Source organism: Anas platyrhynchos, chromosome 18, assembly GCF_047663525.1.
Source record: "Anas platyrhynchos isolate ZD024472 breed Pekin duck chromosome 18, IASCAAS_PekinDuck_T2T, whole genome shotgun sequence".
Classification (NCBI taxonomy): domain Eukaryota; kingdom Metazoa; phylum Chordata; class Aves; order Anseriformes; family Anatidae; genus Anas; species Anas platyrhynchos.
The window spans coordinates 12,040,551-12,059,312 of NC_092604.1; the positions used below are offsets into that span (position 1 = coordinate 12,040,551).

Here is an 18,762-nt window from a genome sequence, read left to right on the forward strand (position 1 = left end):
CCTCCAGATATGCATTGGCCCATGAAAAATGGAAGCTGTCACCCGCTGGAGAATTGGTTTAAATGTATTTTTGGCACTCTGTTATTGCTGGAAATATTTCTTATGCTAAAAAGACAATTTTTCAACTATCACCTCTGTGATGTCTCAAACTGTGTATCATCTAAAGCAATAACTTGTGCCATTAGGCACAGATACTTAGACAACAAGCACTTAAAGTCCTTCAACAAGGTACTCTTTTTTAACAACTTTCTTGGAAAGCAAACAATCAAGAGTTTGGGCTTATATAGAGAATTATGTTTATTTTTTTTCCTTACAGATATTGGTCATATGATATTCTGTATTTTCGGCAATGAAGAAAAGCTACATAAAAAAAGCATTATGTGGAAAAACACAGATGCCATCTTCTCGAACACCTAGTCCAATGTCTTCTGTTGGTTCAAGCACCAGATCACCATCTCCTCGTAGCCAACAGACGTCTCCATCTGCTCACAAAAGCAGGGAACGGAGGAATCAGCAACTTGATATTACAGCAAAAAATGTAGAAGCTCCTCTTGAATATAAGTTTCATGAAGGTAATGTATAAAAAACTGCTGGTATAAAAGTACACGCTAAAACCACAAAAGGCCAATGTTCTGTCAACTCTATGATTAAAGATCTATGATCTGCTGGAAAGAAATATGAGAAATTTGCTTTCAACTCTTGGTTCTCAAATGTGTAAATGACAGCAGTGAAAACTGTATAGAATAATGCACCGGCAGAGAATACTAAAAAAGGGAGGAACATACTGTGCTTTTTTTTTTTTTTTTTTTTTTTTTTTTTTTGAAAGAATATACCCGTTTATGCTAACACGTCATTTCCTGTAAATGCATCTGGTGTGCTGTTTCTTCTCATCCCGTATGGGGGAGAATAATTTTCAAGCCTTCCCTGTATACAGAGTGAAGTAGATGATGAATGTAAAGGTCACCAATTGTTTCACCACTGAAGGTAGTTTCTTTGTTTAATTTCAGAAGAAAATGGTGTTAGTCCAGGAGTTAAGTACATTACAGAACCCCTCATAAAAGTCCTGTCAAAACAGGAAAATTTGGCATGTATAAGCTCACTCAATCTTTCATCCCCAAAGGATGGGGACAAGAAATTTAAGGTAAGTTATTGAAAATAACTGTTAATAAAACCAAAGTACATTTTGATATATATGTGTGTATATATATATAAATATATAAAATAACTTTATATCCACTTAAAAAAAAAAAAGACCTTTATATTCTAATTATGCTAGCCTAGTTCTGTAGAAGCTTCTGGAAAAATAAATATAAAAAAATATATATAGAGAGAGAGAGAACGTCAGTGGAGACTTGTTGAAAAGAAGAAACCATGGATCACTTTGAATAAAGTTGAGAACACTGTGTAAACTTCTTAATTTTTGGATTGTGCTGTTATTTTAGTCAGGGTTCTTTATAGAAAATTCCCTTCTGTGTAGATTGGCCCACTGAAAACTTAGAATCTAGTTTTACTCCTCCAGCACTATAGAAGGCTATTAGTTAAAAGAGGGAAAGAGGGTGCAGCAATGAATGCAACAATGAAAGTGATTAATAACATGTTAGAAATACTTTGCTTTTTTCTTTTTTTTATGAATGAATTTGTTAAAACTGGAAATCTGCCTTTCTCATTTAAAGAAATAAAGTGCAATGCTATGTCACACATTTTCTATTCTTTAGTACATAGAAAATTTGGAAAAGTGCTCTAAGCTAGAGACACTAAATCTAAGTAACAACCAAATAGAGAAGATTGAAAAGTTGGATAAACTGTTGAAGTTGCGTGAACTCAATTTGTCTTGCAACAAAATCAGGTAAGCAGAAACACTTATTTCATCTTAACATATCTTACCAAAACTATTAAAGTTGTCGTTCTCTTACTGTTTAAATGAGATCTCTGAAGTGTGAAAAGTTAAACTGAATTTCCCATCAGTTGGACGGCAAGATCATAATGCTTTGAGCGCTTACTAAAAATCACAAGTTTCTGTGAAAAATCCTCAGAAAGGTGTTTGAAGGAGAAATAGTTCTGGGAAGTGCTGTTGATTTACCAAGGCTTCAGTTAAAAATGTTTTTTCTAGGAAACCAAGCAAGAAATACAAGTTTTCAGATACCATAATGAAGAGCATACAATATCCCAACTTAATTAATCTTGTACTGCAAGTTGTTACCCATAGTACAGGAAGTTTCTCTTTAGAAGAAGAAGCTGAATGGACCTGATCAGGCATGCTGTAAACTCACTAAATTGTTTCTTCACTTTCACTGTTTCAAGAGTTTAGTATCTTTTCTGAATAGCATAAAAAAAATCAGAAGTCACGGTTCAAGCAGTAGCAAACATCTTTGTTTCCTGTATTTTTTTTATTAATGAATTATGATCTTTACATGTCTGATTTTGCAGTAGAGAAGTTGCAATTTCAGTAGAGAAGTTAACAATATTAAGTAAGCAAGACACTAGGGTTTTTACACACTGCATTCACACAACTTCCTCACTTAACAGGAATTGAAAAGGTCATGACAGCTTGTAGCTATGACTGTATGTTTTGAGATTTTAATTATGTACAATTGGTTTCTACTCAAAAACTAATAGAGCAACAAGAGCATGTTCAACCCTAATTTGTTATGATATTTATCTTTAGATCAACACCCAAGGAAATTAAAACTCAGAAAAACTCAGAACATTTTCCTTGTTAGTGGTTAAGTGTTTTAATGAAAACACTAAAAAATGTAGTTCTGTACACTGTACATTTACAGTTGATCCTTACTTTTGCCTGGAGGAAAAAAAAATAAACCCTTTTATTTTGGTTCAGTTGTGTTGCATAAGTGTGCAGTAGCATTCTCCAGAGAAAAAGAGCAAGGTTTGTATATTATTTAAATGTGGGACAATACCATTTTAATGTTTTTAATGTTGTAATGAAGAGGTGTAAAAATTAAGGTTTTGCCACCAACAAATTCTTGCCTTTTTTTTTTTTTTTTTTTGCCTTTCACTTGAAAGTAAGCTAGTGTAATTTCATTTAATTTGTCAGACCATTGCAGCAAGCAACTGTTTTTTGCTATTCTTTGAAGGTAATTAATTGAGAAAGCTTTTGCAGTAGTTTGTCTGTAATGCCTCAATTGCACTGTAAATTTGGTATGCTTCATGATGAGTTATGTTTTTCCTCTTATTTTCAGTAAGATTGAAGGCATAGAACATATGCATAATCTACAAAAGATGAACCTTGCAGGGAATGAAATTGAACATATTCCTGTATGGCTAGGAAAGAAACTGAGATCCCTGCGCATCCTTAATTTGAAACAGAATAAAGTATCATCAGTAAGTGACTTAGTTTCCATGTTTTGCATCTACAAGAGGGTGTCTGAAATGAATGTACTTAATAATACAGCTTCTAAAGGAGTCATGGTATTTAGGAGGAGAAAGAAACCAGCTTTGAGTATTCCACACGATAGAAGTTAACTTGCCTCATGAACTAGTCTGGGAGAATGGAAGGTTGGGTATATTCACAGAGCCTGTGATCTTGGACATTCCAAGGTCAAACTTGATGACATCTGTTCTCTTTGCAGTGATTTTTTTTTTTTTCCATGGAGGAAGAAATTTGATTTTAGGAACTTACTTTAGTCATAGTGCTATGTATTTTGGTAGGTTTTTAGAGTTTCCAGTTTATCATAAACATCAAAATGGATTATATGGATCTAACATATAACATATAATACAATCAGAAATTCAGTTAATTCAGTTTGATTGTTCTTGGAAGGATGTCTAATAATTGTACCATTTGTCTTTGTTTTAGCTTCATGATATAGCTAAACTAAAGCCTCTACAAGATCTGACTTCTCTATGCCTTGCTGATAATCCAGTTGCAAGTCTGCCTCACTACCGCTTGTACACCATATTCCACTTGAGAGCGCTGGAAAAGTTGGATGGACAGACAGTGACAAATAATGACAGGCAGGAAGCTTTAACAAGGTTTAATTTAGGTAATAATGATATGTTAGAAGTGTATTTAATGACAGGAAACAAGTTTAGCTGGAAAAGTTTTCTATTGTAATTTTTTTTGCTTTGTTTTTCAGAAGAGATAGAAAAACTAGAAAGAGAGTTGGAAAACACAGTAAAGGAGATGGAGAACCTTAAGCTTAACCAGTCCAAAGTGCTTGAACAACTTCACCATCAAGATGAAGTCAACAAATCATTGAAAGAAAAAACTTTGCAGCAGAAGCGAAGCTATGAAGATCTACAAAGGGATGTGGACACCAAAAATGAATTGGTAAGGTAAATCACCTGCACTAAGTATATATTTGGAATAGTGTTGTTGTCAGAAATAGATGTCAGTGGGAGAGTTCAAATGACTGTAGATTTATGTTAAAGATCAAGAGAAGTTAGTATTTTGGAGGACAAAAATTGTGACCTTTCAACTTTTTATAGAATGTCTTCAATATTGTTTTTGTGGAAAAAGTAAGTATATTGAACAAGCAGTATCAGTCTCATAATTTATAGTTGATAGTAACTTTTTTTTTGCCTGTAGTCTTTTTTTTTTTTTTCAATTGATGAAAGGTTAAGCATCCTCCAGCTGCTAAATTGTCGATGTACTAAATCACCTGTGTTGTTCAGACTTCAAAATTCTGCTGTAATAAGGGAAAAAGATTAAATACCTTTATAAGAACAAGGTATCAGGCATATACATTGCATGCCAGTAATAACCACTTGATGATTATTATTTCAGGTAATGCCCATTAGTTTGCTTGTACTTTCTTTACATTATCCCAAAATCTTAGGTATAATAAATGTCTTTCATTGGTAGGTATAAAATGCAAGGCTCATACAGTGGCCCTGGAAAAAGTCCTGTTGATTTAAGTGTGCTCAGTTGTGAATGACTTGCTGGGAACCTAGTATTTGGCTTTTAATCTTACTTGTTAAACTTCTCCTCTACAATTTTCTCCTTCAGATTCTTTATTGCTAATATTTATTGAGCTGTTTCTTTTTGTGAATACACTAACCAGCAGCCTTCTTCCAAAATGTAGTTTTCCGTATAGTGAGATTTAGCAGCAGATAGTTTGCAGCTTAACCCACTCTTACCCTCTGGATGACAAACTTTGCTCACTTCTTTCTTCCTTTAGCTGGTGTATTGGTTTGTCACAGTTCCCTTTCCGCAGAGCCTTTATTCCTCACTGAAGGTAGCCCCTCTGTGCTCCTGAGTTGCATGGTTATTTTCATTTCTAGAACTATTTGCATGTTAATAAAGTTGGAACATCACATAAAATGCTCCAGTGACACTGCATTCACTGTTTTTGGATACAGTATTTTTCTGTATTCTTCAGTATTCTTCAGTATTTTTCTGTATTTTTCAGTATTTTAACTTAAGCAGTTATTTTTTTGCATGACATATATTGTTTTTTTTTTAAAATTTCTCTTTAACCCTTTCCTTTATTCCAGTCTATTCTATTTCTTTTCCTCCATTAGTTTTGCTTTCCACTGTGTATTGGAGCCTTGCTGCATGTTCTCCCTCAGGTATTCAGCACGAAAAGTTGATTTAAAAAGGAATCACATGATGGACCTTTCTTAAAAACAAACAAAAACCAAAAAATACCCAACTAACACAAGTTTAAGTATGGAGTTTATACACTTGACAATTGAGATAGCTGTTTGTTTTTTTTCCTCTTACAAAGGCTGCTAGGAATGAGTTCTCATTGCTCATTTGTAGCAGTAAATATATTCAGTATGTGGCATAGATTTTACAAAAGAATTGTACCCAAATTTTTTTCCAAAGTTAGTGAAAAATTTACTTTCAAACCTGTACGTGTAAACTTAAGAGGCCTTTCATGTGATCATTTGTGCTTTGTTGTGGGATTCTTGTCTAATCTTAGTCGTCATGTTGTATTTTGTAATGAAGTTACACTTTGTGATATTCTTGACCCTAAATATACCATCTTAGCTTTCTCTAATGTGAACTTTGTTTTGAAGTTGATGTCTTTGCCATCCTCTATTCTGAATTGAAATGTATGCGATAATGATGACACTTGATTGAAATCAACTTACTTTGCTTACTGATTGATTTATTAGCTAAAGCAGAAAACAATGGAGCTAACCCGAGCTTGCCAGAAGCAGTATGAATTGGAGCAGGAACTGGCATTTTATAAGATTGATGCAAAATTTGAGCCATTAAGTTACTTTCCATCAGAGGTAATAACTTTAAAATAATGGGTTTCTTCATTCCTTTTTCTCTTGTTTTTCAATTGTTTGGAAGGTATCAAACTTTATAGCTTTTCTATAATTCTAATATATTCTGCTCTGTAAAGAGTTATTAGTTGTAAAATATAAAAAATCTCATTTTAAAATCATGTTACATGATTTGATCTAAACTGTGTGTTATTTAATGTGCTGAATATTACTAGTCACTTGCAAAATTAAAATGATCTTTGTAAAGATGCCTGAATGAGGGGAGTCTGAGATGTTTCTGAGATAGATGTATAAATGACGTAACATTTACATGTAACTAATCTATATGTTTCAGGATATTGAACTTGATAATGTACCTGGTGAAAGCCCATACATTGGTAAGGCCAGATATAAAAGAAATATGTTCATAAGAGAAGGCTATATTGCTAACAAAGCTCAGCAGATAGAGAGTGGAAAAATGCAACTAGACGAAGATGATTTGTGTAGGAAATCTCAGCTGAAACTGCAGTTTCAAACTCTAGATGAACAACTGGAGGATAAAGAGAAAAAGATTAATTCAGGTAAAAGCTTTATTTTTTATGAAATAAAAATAAAATACATATAGCAAAGTTTATTCCACTGATGAAACTTTTGGCACAGATTTGACATGAGAATAATAACAGTGTCAAAGGCTGTAATTGCTGTAACCTCTCAGCCATGTCCTTTGTCTTTTGGGTCAAAATCATAATAATTTTTTGCTATTATTTTAAGATAAAATTTAATCTTTTCATAATTAATTATTATAGAAAATGTCTCATCTGTTGCATCAATTTAATTTTATCAGTCACATTAAAAACTTGTCAGACTTTTTTTTTTTCTTTGAGAAATTATAGTATATCAGCTTTGATTATCCCTGTTTAAGGATTTTTTTTTTCTGATTAACATGTTAATAGAAAATGTGTATCACTGTTGTATGGAATATTAATACTTTTTTGGGTTACAGCACAGAAAAGGTTAGAAGAACTGCAAGGTGCAATAGGAAGTGCAGAGCAACAAGTTCTGAAAGTAACCGGGGAACTGCGACAATTGGAGGATGCTCTGGCTCAGAAAAAGGTACACAAAGGACTTGCTAATTGATTAGCATTTGAAAGTGTTTGAAACTGTTTATATAGACAGCAGTGTTTTTCTGCCATCCTTTCTCAAATGGGGCATGTATGAGTGTACAATGAGGATTCAAAATAATGAGTAGGTTATATTTAGACAACTTATTTAACTAAACTACCAGTCTGATTTAACTGATTGACAACATTTTAAAAAGTCTTATTTCCAGTTTGTTTTACCCAACCTCCTAACGCTGTCTCCAGATCTCACAGGCCAACAAGGAAGATCTGGAGCAGCAGTTGAGTAAAAAGATACAAATCCTGCATCAGCTACGCAATGAAGCTTTAGAACTGGAAAAACAAATGGAGAAACAGAAAAGAGAAATAGGGAAAAAGCAGAAAGAGCTTGAAGACTTGCAGAGTTCTCTTGCTTCTGTAAATCATAAAGATCCAAGACACGTGAGTAAAACCAAAATCTTAAATTTTTATCTACTGCATGTATTTATGTACTGAGAAATGTAGTAAATGCTATTTTAACTGGTTACCATTTGGTTATATGAAATAGACGTTATTTTGCTATTTAGCTTTTTTTTTTTTTTTTTTTTTAGCAGTTCCTCAGCTGCTGTAGGTGCTTGTTGTTACTGATGGATTCAACAAGGTCTCAAGGTCACATGGGGGTGCCAAGAGCTCTAGCTTGTTTTTCCATCTCTATGGAAGCACGACTCTGGATTTCTGAGCCATTTACTGTGTTCTGACACAGTAAACACTTATTAAACCATTAAATTAAAATTAATAGAGTTTTTTAAAAAGCACTTCTCTTTTAAAATGAGAGCCTTTCCCAGCCAGCTTGAGGCTTTTAAGCATGCAAAAAAAGAACTCCGAGGCTCGGTTCCCGTCTCCAGCTTTCAAAATCCGCGGCCGGCTACCGGGAGGGGGGCGGCCCCGTGCTGCGGGGCCCTCGGCCCGGCCCTCCCCGGGAACCGCCCGGTCCCCGTGGCCGCCGCCCGCTTCCAGCCAGGGCGCGGGGGCCGCGGCCGCCCAATCGGCTCCGCGGCGGCGGGGACCGCCCGGGCCACCCAGCGCTGAGGGCGCTGCGGGCTCAGCCCCGCCGTGCTCGGGGCCGTTCGGAGCCGCCCGGCCCGGGGTGCGCCGTCGTGTTCCGGCCGCGGAGGCAGCAGACAAAGGGCGAGCTGTAAGTGCCTGTTGTGCTTGTTGTTTTTTAAACGGGGCTCGCGGGGCGGGCTGTGGTTGCGGCCAAGTGACTCAGCAGCGGCGCCTCACCGTCCGTTTTACTCGCTGAAATCTCGCTTTTTGAAATCTGAACGTTAGTTTGTTTTTAACAGGTGGTCGGTTGAGCTGTATTAATTCGATAAGCTGCTTCTAACGTTCATATTTCAATACGTTAAAATTCGGAAAACTGCATATTTTTACCAAGTGCTTTGTTATAAAGTTACTTCCAGAAGTGATTTGTCCAAGAGTATATTTTTAAAATTCATACTGTGAGCTCTATTTCTTTTTTTGAGTAGTAAGAGGAAAGGTGCTGGCTACCACGACAGCATAAATTACATGCTTTTCCAAGATTTTTGTTATTTAAGTTGTTGGTAACTTAATCTAGTGAGAAACATGTAGCGCTATATCATGTCAATAGTCTATCTTTGTATACAACTGAAATAATCAGTTAAGCTTATCCTAAATATGTGAATTCCTGATCAAAGTCTGTGTGATGTGTGGAATTGGTGTATTTCCCACCAAGAAAAACAAAAGCAATTTTGCTTTATGTAAACCTTAGCTACAAAGTTGGCATGACTTGCTGGTTGTTCAGTGTTTTCCTTCAGGTGGTAACCTGACGTGTTCTGACGCATGACTACCACAAAGGCAGTGCAGGATGACAGGAGAAAGCTTTTGGGGAAAGTCATGTCAGTTTTTGAATGAAACAGGAAATAGTATAGCACTAGCAGCTATGAATACTGACTTGTAAATGCATGTCTGATTCATCATGCCTGGGCAAGAGGGGACACTGTACCTAATCATGCAGTTTGTCACACATTACTTGCCTATTTGGGATTCTTTGTGAGGAAGTAAAGAGGAACACAAGCAAATAAAACCAAACTCCAGAAGATACATTGTGCTTGTGACTTTCAGTAATGGTAGTGAGACACTGCAGAACTGAGTAACATAGAGAGTTGACTTCTTTAATTGATGCTGACATAGACCCACTTGACCTTTCCAATTCATTTACAGGCTCACATGAAAGCTCAAAAAGCAAGTAAAGAACAGCAGCTGGATGTGATGAACAAACATTACAAACAGCTTGAGAGTCGCCTGGATGACATGCTTTCTAGGATTGCTAAGGAAACTGAGGAAATCAAGGACTTGGAGCAGCAGCTCACTGATGGTAATTTTTTTCCTTGTCTTACAGTATTTCTTGTATTTAGGCTAAGATAATAATTGAATTGAGGAATCAGTTCTGCTTTTATTTGCTTCAAAGAAATACAGTGTGTGTAGGAAAAGGTTAAAAACTATTCCAAGCTGATCTAGGTAGTGTGTTTGTGTTTTGTTGTTTTTTTCCTTCCCTTTCCTTCTCTTTTTTTTTTTTTTTTTTTTTTTTTGGAAGGTGGGAGGAGCAAACAGCTGCTTTGATTGACTAAGTGCTTTGTAGCTCTGGTTCAGGATCAAAATGTTGAGGCTGGAAGGCCCTTGATCAAGTCTGAGCTGAGTGATTTGTTGATTACTAAATATATCCTCATCATGTGCAATTCTGTGTACATAATAATCTATGTGAAAGTAAATGTCCCTGAAAAGAACAAGAATAAAAAAAAAATCTTTTAGAAAGGTAAAAAATGCCATTTTAGAAGGAAGCTGGGGTGGGATGTAGGTTCTTTTCAGCTCTTCCAATGGCCAGGTTAGTACAGTAATAGTGGAACTCTTAGCCTTTAAAACACAATGCAGGCATTTTCTGCTTGAATTCTAACTGCTTCTTATTTCGTATTCCAGTAGGTGAACAGTTTAAGTTTAGGAAAGACAGTTATGTGTATTTTGTAAGTAAGCATGACGACTTTGCTATTTTGAATTCATTTTGCATTTCTGCAGGTCAAATAGCAACAAACGAAGCACTGAAAAGGGATTTAGAAAGCATTATCATTGGATTACAGGAATACCTGGAAAGTGTTAAATGCCAAGCAAAACAGGCCAATGATGAATGTAAGGAGTTGCAGAAAGATAAAGAATCTTTGCTGCAAAGACTGACAGACCTACAGGAGGAAAGAAATAACCTGGAAGTAGTTGCCATGGATGCAGAAAATATGAAAAAAGTAAGGCTCGGTACTATGTTTCTCCCCAAGTTCAGATTACTAGGAATAAACTTAAAACTAAGCAAGCAATCTAATAAGAAATGTCAGAACGTATTTCTCTGGACAAATTTACATTCTGGTAGTGTAACTTCAGTCAGATGTGCCCGTGCACATTAAGAACAGAACCTTTAAAGCCAGTAGCAAGAGGCAGACAGTAAATCCATACTTTTTAGAAGATCTCCTAGAAATGCAGGCTCTGCCTTTCAAACATTACTGAAAATGTATTTGCAGTCACTGTCACAGTGAATTGCATTAGTGAAAACTGGACACTAGCCCAGGGATCTGTGCATTAGTACCTTACATCAGTCCTATCATCCAGCTACTTAAAGATCTGTCTTTGTATGGTGGTAAGTGTTATGTAAACCTTAATACCAGAGGCACGTTTCGCTTTAGGCTGCACCTTTTCAACTTGTGTGTAGACTTTATGCAAAGTCTGTCACAGCAGCAATCATTGACCTGACCTTGATATATAGCAGTGCTACTTATGATTAAATTTTAAATGTTTGGTGATTAGAGTTGGTGGCTCTACTGCGACTTTACAGCAGTTAATTTAATTTTGAGTTCCTGAGGAAGAGGGGTGATGTACTCTGAAGAAGTCTTGTTTCTACTGAGTATCTATTTCTGAAATTAATGTTAAAATTCCAGGAAATAGCAATGCTAGAAGGTGCACTTCAAGAGCAGCGAGAAATAAATGAATCACTTAAGGATGCACAAGGGGATGTCAGTGCCTATGAGGCTGAACTGGAAGCCCAGCTAAGAGACAGAGAAATTGAAGCCAATCAGCAAAAGGAAGAATTGGAAAGACTGAAACAACTTAGCCAGGTAAGAACAGAGCTCTGCTGCTGCCAAGGTGATAATCGGCTGGGCTGGTGGTGTGGGGGGAGCCTTTCCTCCTCACCTTGTCTCCAACCTTGATTCCTTTGCAAGGAATTGTTGGTTTAGATGTGTCCTGAAATGGAAGTTATCATCAGTTCACCAGGATTTGTAACCTTGCCTTGAAGCGAGGTACAAAGTATTTGCAGCCTCAGTAGACTTTATTCACTGTATTCAAAGGAAAATAATTACCAGTATCTTTTTGGAAAGAGATAAACACGTCAGAGAAATAATACTGAAGCAGTACTGTGAAATGTAGCAGGAGAAACAGGCCACTGTTGCTTTTTCTAGTAGAAATTGAGTTTTATAGCATTTTTATTTTTTTTTTAAACATAAAGTAATATCTTTCTGTAGGGAGAACCAGTATATGCTTTAATTTGTACATTTGTTTTATCTTCCTGTTTGGGGATCCTAATTTGGATTCATACAGTGATGGATGATGACTACCATCTTGGTTCAGTTTCCATTCATCAGAAATTTACTTTTTTTTGTGGTGGTGGCTTTCTCTTTTTCCTTCTTGAAAGATTTATTCCACCTACAGGTTACAGATGACAGGAGGACATGAAAATGCAACACAAAGCGCTTCTGTCTCCAACCCCTCCAAGTCTTTTAGTTTTGATGCTTCACTTGGAAGCTGTCTGTAGAACCCTGCCAAATATAATTCTGTCAGTTTCCTAATGGGCATGATATGCTCATATTAGGTCTATATTAGAATTTGCTATACTACTAATGATGATGATGTTTTAAGAAATATTAGCTGTTACATGGCAATGGTTTAATTTGGGATGGTTGTTTTCTTAGGGGCTGTTGTCAGACTGTTATTCTTTTAGAAATGCAGCTGTTACATATTTGTGTGACAGACTGGGAGTGGGGCTGTTAATCTGAAGGTTTTCTGTGTTTGTAGATGGAACTGTCAGCTCTGCAAGCTGAACTTGAAAAAGAAAGGCAAGCATTAGAGAATGCTCTGACCAAAGCACAACTAGTAGAAGAGAAGGAACAAGAAAATTACAAGCTGCTTTCTCAGTTCAAACAATTGCAGGTAAGGTACTTTGCCTTAACAGATTACCTGATATGCAGTCTACTTTTCCACTGCCACTAGGGGAAAGTGATTAAAAAAAAAATAATTATGGGGTTCTTTATGAATTTTGTTTTGAAGTTCGGTAGTACTTATGACTCTTCCTGCCTTTAATTTTCTTGTCTGGAGACCGTACACCATAGTCTTTTATCTATTGTGGACTTTTGAAATTATTTCAGAGCTGCTCTATTATATTGCAAGGGAATTGATAAATTGTTTAAATATATCTTCATTTCCCACAAGCCTCGTTCAGTATGCATCAGTAACTTTTTGTGTGCAGTAGAAAAACTGTTCCAATACTTAAACAGGTGAAATAAGTTCTGCTTTAAAGCTGTGATCCTGAGGAAGCTTATTCAGTTGCCACAAAACAGTAATGGCATCCAAGTACAACAGGCAACACAGCTTGTGATTGTTGAATTTCTAGGCACTTCATGAATTCACTGATGTTCAGAAACACCTCTATGTAAAGGAGTGTCACAGATCAGTGTCTCATCTTAACTGGGATTAGAAACTAATTGTGCTTCTCCCTGAAGTTGCTGAAAGGCTCAGTCAACAGGATTTTCTTAAGCAAGAGTAGTACACTGAGTTCATGGTTATCAAAATATATCTGGCAACGGAGCCTGCTTAATTTTTAAAATTAAGGAGAAAAAAAAAAAGCTGTGCAATTAGAGCAGTTTTCTTCATTGTGGGAAGTCTGGATTCAGTTCTTCTTTGCATCCAGCTGATCCCATTTTCCCATCTCACATGCTCCTCAGAGGATACAGTGAACACCAGTTTATAAACAGTGCTAATAATCTGGTGAGGATTGTAACTTCTGCTTGTTCTCATTTTGTTGATATTGGTTCAGCTCACATTGGGGAAAAAAAAAAAGTTGGATTCTTTGTTTAGAAAGAAACAGAGTTAGGTATTCAAGTTTTATAATAATAATAAGCATTAATAATTTATGTATTTCTTTCATTATGTTTGTGTGGATGTTTTTTGTTCTTTAAGGGAGACAATAATCTTCTGAAACAACAGCTTAAAGATCTTCAGAATCAGCTAAGCCATGCAGTTGGCAACTTGATTCATCCTGAGGAAGTCCTAGCTCGTATAAATGAACTCAAGGAAAAACTTCAGACAGGAGCAGGAGAGATAAAGTGAGTACAATAAAAGTACAAACGGTGTTAGATTTGTGCACATTAAATTGTTAAGTACATGAGAGCAACAACGTATGTCGGCTTCATCCTGCTGAGTACAATGTGGGCAGTTCAAACATGAGATTTAGCACCCTGTGGTTAATTAAGATAGCATCACCTGAGTTCAATAATTGTACTACTGAGGGAAATACGCATTCCTCTTGGGTTTCACTGTGAGAGGTAGAACAAATTCTTTTTTTTTTTTTTTTTTTTTACCCTTTTCCCCTAGCAACAGAGAATGGGAATAAACAAAGACAGAACAGAATAATCAGAGCTGGGGATGGAGGTCTGTCTTATGCAGTGTAACCTGTTCAGTACTACACCTGAATTCATTTACATTGGATGTCTTCAACTTGTACTATTATACTAGGTTTCACTGTTTCAATATCTGGTATTGCAATTTAAAGTCACTGTTTTCTGTCTGGCTTATTTGTCTTTCAGATGTTGGAATTCAGATGATGTTTTGGGGAAAAGCCTTGCAAATCTGCAGAAAGAATTTAATAACATCCTTGCTGATGCGCAGAGGGAAAAAGAGAAAGCATGGATTAGACAGAGACAATTGCAGGAAGAAATTGCATCACAGCAGGAAAAACTGGACGATGTACAGGAAAAATATAGACAGGCATGTATCAAAACTACAAAAGCAAGAGTAAGAAAACTTCAGCTTATTTAAAATATGTAACTTGCAGCTGAAGAATTGAGCTTCACTGCGGGTGTATCTTTGTTTCCCTCCATCTTTCAGAGAAGTATAATTTCCACTAAGAGTAGGTAAATTGAGCCCAGGTGCTTGTCAGAAGCAAATTCAACAGCTCCCATCAGAGTAGGACACCTGTTACCCATGATTCCCACAGGAATACCAACCATTACTAGAGTTGTGAGGTTTTTTTTCCTTGTGTACATGAGTGTATGTGAGGTCATAATTCCTGCTATTTAAAAAACTGTATAAGCAGGCAAGAACTTTTGAAGAAGGAGGAGAACAAATAATTGACCACTTCCATGCTGTGTATGTCATGAAGTTCTGTTTAAAGTAGAGAAATACAGTGTCTGTTCTCACATTCTTTTCATAAGAACCCTGTGAAGACAGCAATAAAGCTGAAAGTATTTTTAAGGCACCAAAAAAACCCCCACCAATACGAAAAGTATGCTTATACTTTAGACTGCTTTAAATCAGATATTTGATAGATACGACATGTGCTCCTGTGCAATTTTTTGTTAGTTTCTGTTTTATAAAGCTTGAAAAAATGTTGCTTGGAAGAGAAGGATTTGACATGCCTTTAAGCTTCCATAAGCAATCTCTAATTTGACCTGTAAGATAATGAGGAGAGACCTGCTTTTTGGTGTTCATGTAACAGTGGAGTCATTAATAGGCTCATGAGTTTTGTCTCATTTTTTTTGGTGAGTTAAAATTTGGACTGAATGTTATGTCTCTCAAGCAATAGAGAGTTTAACTACAGGGAGAAAAATATAGCTAGTAACCTTCTCAAAAGTTACTCTGCTTATTCTAACTTGTTTTCCTCACAGGTTAAATCTGAAAACAAGCAGAATAAGAATAAGGTCCGTCAGTTAGAGAATGAAATTCGACATTTACTTGAAAAAATAAAGAGCATGGAAGAAATTCAGGGCCTTGCTGATCAACAGCTCCAAGAGGCAGATGAAGAAAAAGAGACTATTCTTGCTCAACTGGAAGATTTAGAGAAAAGGGTAAGAATGAGTATGGACACATCCATGCACTGCATTTGATGTCCCAGGAAAAGAAAATTAAAAAAAACTTCTGTATTTGGCATTTTAAGACATAGATTGAATGCAGGAAGAAGCATGGCAGTTAACATTTAACCTTTCTCTTTTCCTTAAATTTTATTGGTCACGCTTATTTTTGTATTTCTCTGATACTTCTCTACGTACAATACAAAATAGGATGTGTGGGGAAGTCTTTTCTTCCATGCTGCTTTCTATTTGAAAATTATCACAAATCCTGTTATTTTCTTGGTTTCAGAAAAAGGTAGAAGATGCCAGGGCACAAATGCAACTTGCCAGTCTAGATAAAGAACTGAAGGAATTAAAGAGAGCAATCATCACTTCAGATAAACTGGCAGCTGCTGAACTGTCCATTGCTAAAAATCAGCTGAAGGCTCTTCATGGGACTGTTCTCAGAATTAATCAGGAACGAGCTGAGGTAAGTCAACATTGATAATTAATTGCTAGTTATAATTAAGCAGTGCTTTCTAATGCCATAATAATGGTAGCCGTCCTGGTGTTGCTTTTAAATTCAAGTTCAAATCTTTATTTTGAATTGGCCTGCCACATGTAAGCTGTTGCTTTGGACAGAGTCTCATCTTGAAATAAAATAGATGAATGTCTGAGCAAACTTGGGTTTGGACGGGCTATGTTCCTGCATGGTGGAATGTGAGGGAGAGACAATTTTGATCTTCTAGCAATTGAAAATCAAATGATAAATAATACGTTGTTACATAAGACAAAGAAAAGAGAAGCAAATATGGAATTTAGTTCTTAGAAGTCAGGCTTTTAAAAATGGAAATTAATTTTGGCTACATACGAACATCTACTTTGTAGAAACACTGAAGTTAAAGGAGAAAATATTTTACGTAAACTTAAGTGTTCGTCTGGAACAGATAAGTGATGATGTTTCTCATTATTTTGCATTTCACAAATTTTCATGTGTCTGCAAATTTGTGAAGCATTCTTTCAAACTAAAGCTAAAATAAAATTTTAATTTTAGGAATTTGAGGAAGCTGAAGAGTTCTGTGTTGAAGCAGCTCGTGCAGCTCGGGATCTTGCCCGAGCAGAAGCAGAAATAGAATTGTTACAACAACTTCTAAAACAGAAGGAAGAACAAGTAAGTTGGAGCAATATTTCCTCTGTATTATACGAGGAGGGTAAAAGTGGTTCAGCAACTTTCTGAAACTGCTGTATTCAGTTGTCTGCCATAGTCTTTTTCTTCAAGTTTCTCCAGGTCACAGTGTTCTTCCCTCCCTTTACACCTGCCAAAGAACAAAGTGAAAACCTTGCTGAGTAGGTTATCTGACTTAGCGAACAGGTGACAGGTTTACTTAACATACACAGCCACATAAAGATGTTTAAGCCTCAGTCATAAGAGGATGGGAAGAACAATTTTGTTGTATCAAAGTAGTATGTGCATTGTGCCCAATGGCCATTTCTGTAGGATAATGTAAGCCTATTTGAAAGCTTTAGTGTAGTCTACTTTAAACTGAAGTGCTTTGCTTTGATTTTAACTCATTTAAAATAGTTACAGCGTGAAATGGAGAAAGTTGGTGAGAAGAATGTTGCATCAAGCTCTCAAAAGTTTGAAATAGATCAACTAAATGACACTCTGGAGCAACAGAAAGCAGAAATTGACCATTTGAGATGGTTGTTGGATAACAGTGGGACAGGTAATCTCTCTTATCTCCATTTCTTTCAGTTAAGCACAGATGCAGAAGAACTCATTTTCTTCTCTGTATTTCTTCCTGTTTGTGGGAAGCTGTTCAGAATTCTGTAATTTTATTGTAGAAGAAACTGTTCAGGATATGTTTCTGTACAGTTCATACACTGTTGCATACATTCAGTCCCTAAATCACTCTGCTTCAGTGGATTCTCTGTATCTGCGTATATGAAGAGAACAGTAAGACCTAACATTTCCAACATACAGTATTTTACAGTGCATTTGAGATGTACAAAGTACGGCTATGTAAAGTGCGTGGGTCTTTGCTTCTTTGAATATATAGAATGGAAGAAATGGATGGGTAAGGATCAGCCACAGTCCTAGCACTTCTCGGTTTCTAGTTTTGTCAGTTTATGTGCTCTGTGACCTCTGGTAAATTTGGTTAAATTCTGAATATTTCTGGCTTTATTATTAGCCTTACATGCTTTTAAAACCATGTGATTAATTTACAGGTAACAAGGATGAAATTGACAATTTACAAGATGATATTGCAGCACTCAGAAACGCGCTTTCATACCAGAACGATTACATCGCCAGTATAGCAGATCCACTGAAAAGAAGGGGATATTGGTATTACGTGCCATCATCACAGGTCAGAAATTCAAATCCTATTATGTGGTAAGCAATATGATATGGGGAAAGTCCATTATAATCTTGCCAGGTCTAGGGAGAACTTAAGAAAAACATTGACAGGCATGGAAGAGAAATACAGAAACAACATGTAAACAAACAGGTCTGCTGGCAAAGTCTTTGCAGAGCTATTTAGGGATAATTTAGGGATAGAAATCTAAACACGTGATTTGGAGGCCACCCTTCAAAATGCAGTACTGTAAACTCATTTACGTAAAGGTTTAAAAGGGAAGCAGTACTTATATTTGTTGGTTTTCAGCAAAGCTGTAGATACACAAATCTGGATTTTTATTTATTCATCTTTCCTTTGGTCACTTCCTATTGTTATATTGGTAATAGGTTGAGGACAGCCGTGCATAGTGAGAGTTCTCAGACTTTTTTTTTCCCCTGTAGCACAGGACAATTTTTATAAAAACATTACTAAGTATATCACTTGCTTGATGATACAGGAAAGTATATTTCATCTCTTTAAAGCAGCAAAATGTTTGGAGATATGGAAAGACAATTACGTATAGCATGTTCTTGAAAAAAAACACGTTTTAGACTGTCTACAGCTAGTAAATTGTTTTACCTTTATTATCTAGAATGTGAGGTATCTCATTAACACACTTTTTTTTCTTTAGGCCTCAACTCCTGCTTCCCACAGCACAAAAGATTCTGGAGTTGGTTTACTGTGTCCTGGTGCATCCCCACCCAGGAGAAGGTGTGGTCAAATCAGAAAGGAAGACTCCCCAAATCCAGGGGGATGTTGGATGTATTCACCAGTCAGAAGTAGGTCGTACAAAATGAATCCTGATAAAGGTAAGTCAGTCTCATGGCCTCAAAACGTTCAGGAGCATACTAAGCATGGATTTGCTTAGAGTTTATAATGAATGCTTTTGATATGCATGAGTGAATTACAAATCTACTGCTGAACTCATTA

The 18,762-nt window shown here is 36.2% G+C and overlaps 1 protein-coding gene across 6 annotated transcripts in view; it reads left to right on the plus strand.

Annotated features, from left to right (window-relative positions):
* The first annotated feature begins 349 nt into the window (after positions 1 to 349).
* CNTRL (centriolin) overlaps positions 350 to 18,762 on the plus strand; it is a 40,795-nt gene continuing 22,382 nt past the window's right edge. For 4 of the 6 annotated variants that reach the window (XR_011804048.1, XM_072025523.1, XM_072025522.1 and 1 more), the window contains exons 1-23: positions 350 to 572; positions 1,008 to 1,141; positions 1,716 to 1,846; positions 3,198 to 3,339; positions 3,815 to 4,001; positions 4,095 to 4,288; positions 5,139 to 5,195; positions 6,082 to 6,201; positions 6,533 to 6,758; positions 7,181 to 7,290; positions 7,542 to 7,736; positions 9,519 to 9,672; positions 10,368 to 10,588; positions 11,273 to 11,449; positions 12,405 to 12,539; positions 13,566 to 13,711; positions 14,192 to 14,372; positions 15,272 to 15,451; positions 15,744 to 15,923; positions 16,488 to 16,604; positions 17,016 to 17,160; positions 17,663 to 17,802; positions 18,464 to 18,641. Coding sequence is in view for 5 of the 6 variants with exons in the window: in XM_072025523.1 (XP_071881624.1) it covers positions 350 to 572; positions 1,008 to 1,141; positions 1,716 to 1,846; positions 3,198 to 3,339; positions 3,815 to 4,001; positions 4,095 to 4,288; positions 5,139 to 5,195; positions 6,082 to 6,201; positions 6,533 to 6,758; positions 7,181 to 7,290; positions 7,542 to 7,736; positions 9,519 to 9,672; positions 10,368 to 10,588; positions 11,273 to 11,449; positions 12,405 to 12,539; positions 13,566 to 13,711; positions 14,192 to 14,372; positions 15,272 to 15,451; positions 15,744 to 15,923; positions 16,488 to 16,604; positions 17,016 to 17,160; positions 17,663 to 17,802; positions 18,464 to 18,641 (3,673 nt within the window). In the remaining variant the exon portion in view is untranslated. Of the gene's footprint in view, positions 573 to 1,007; positions 1,142 to 1,715; positions 1,847 to 3,197; positions 3,340 to 3,814; positions 4,002 to 4,094; positions 4,289 to 5,138; positions 5,196 to 6,081; positions 6,202 to 6,532; positions 6,759 to 7,180; positions 7,291 to 7,541; positions 7,737 to 8,314; positions 8,470 to 9,518; positions 9,673 to 10,367; positions 10,589 to 11,272; positions 11,450 to 12,404; positions 12,540 to 13,565; positions 13,712 to 14,191; positions 14,373 to 15,271; positions 15,452 to 15,743; positions 15,924 to 16,487; positions 16,605 to 17,015; positions 17,161 to 17,662; positions 17,803 to 18,463; positions 18,642 to 18,762 lie in introns of those variants that run through there. The other 2 variants (XM_072025524.1, XM_038188019.2) reach the window with 2 other exon arrangements.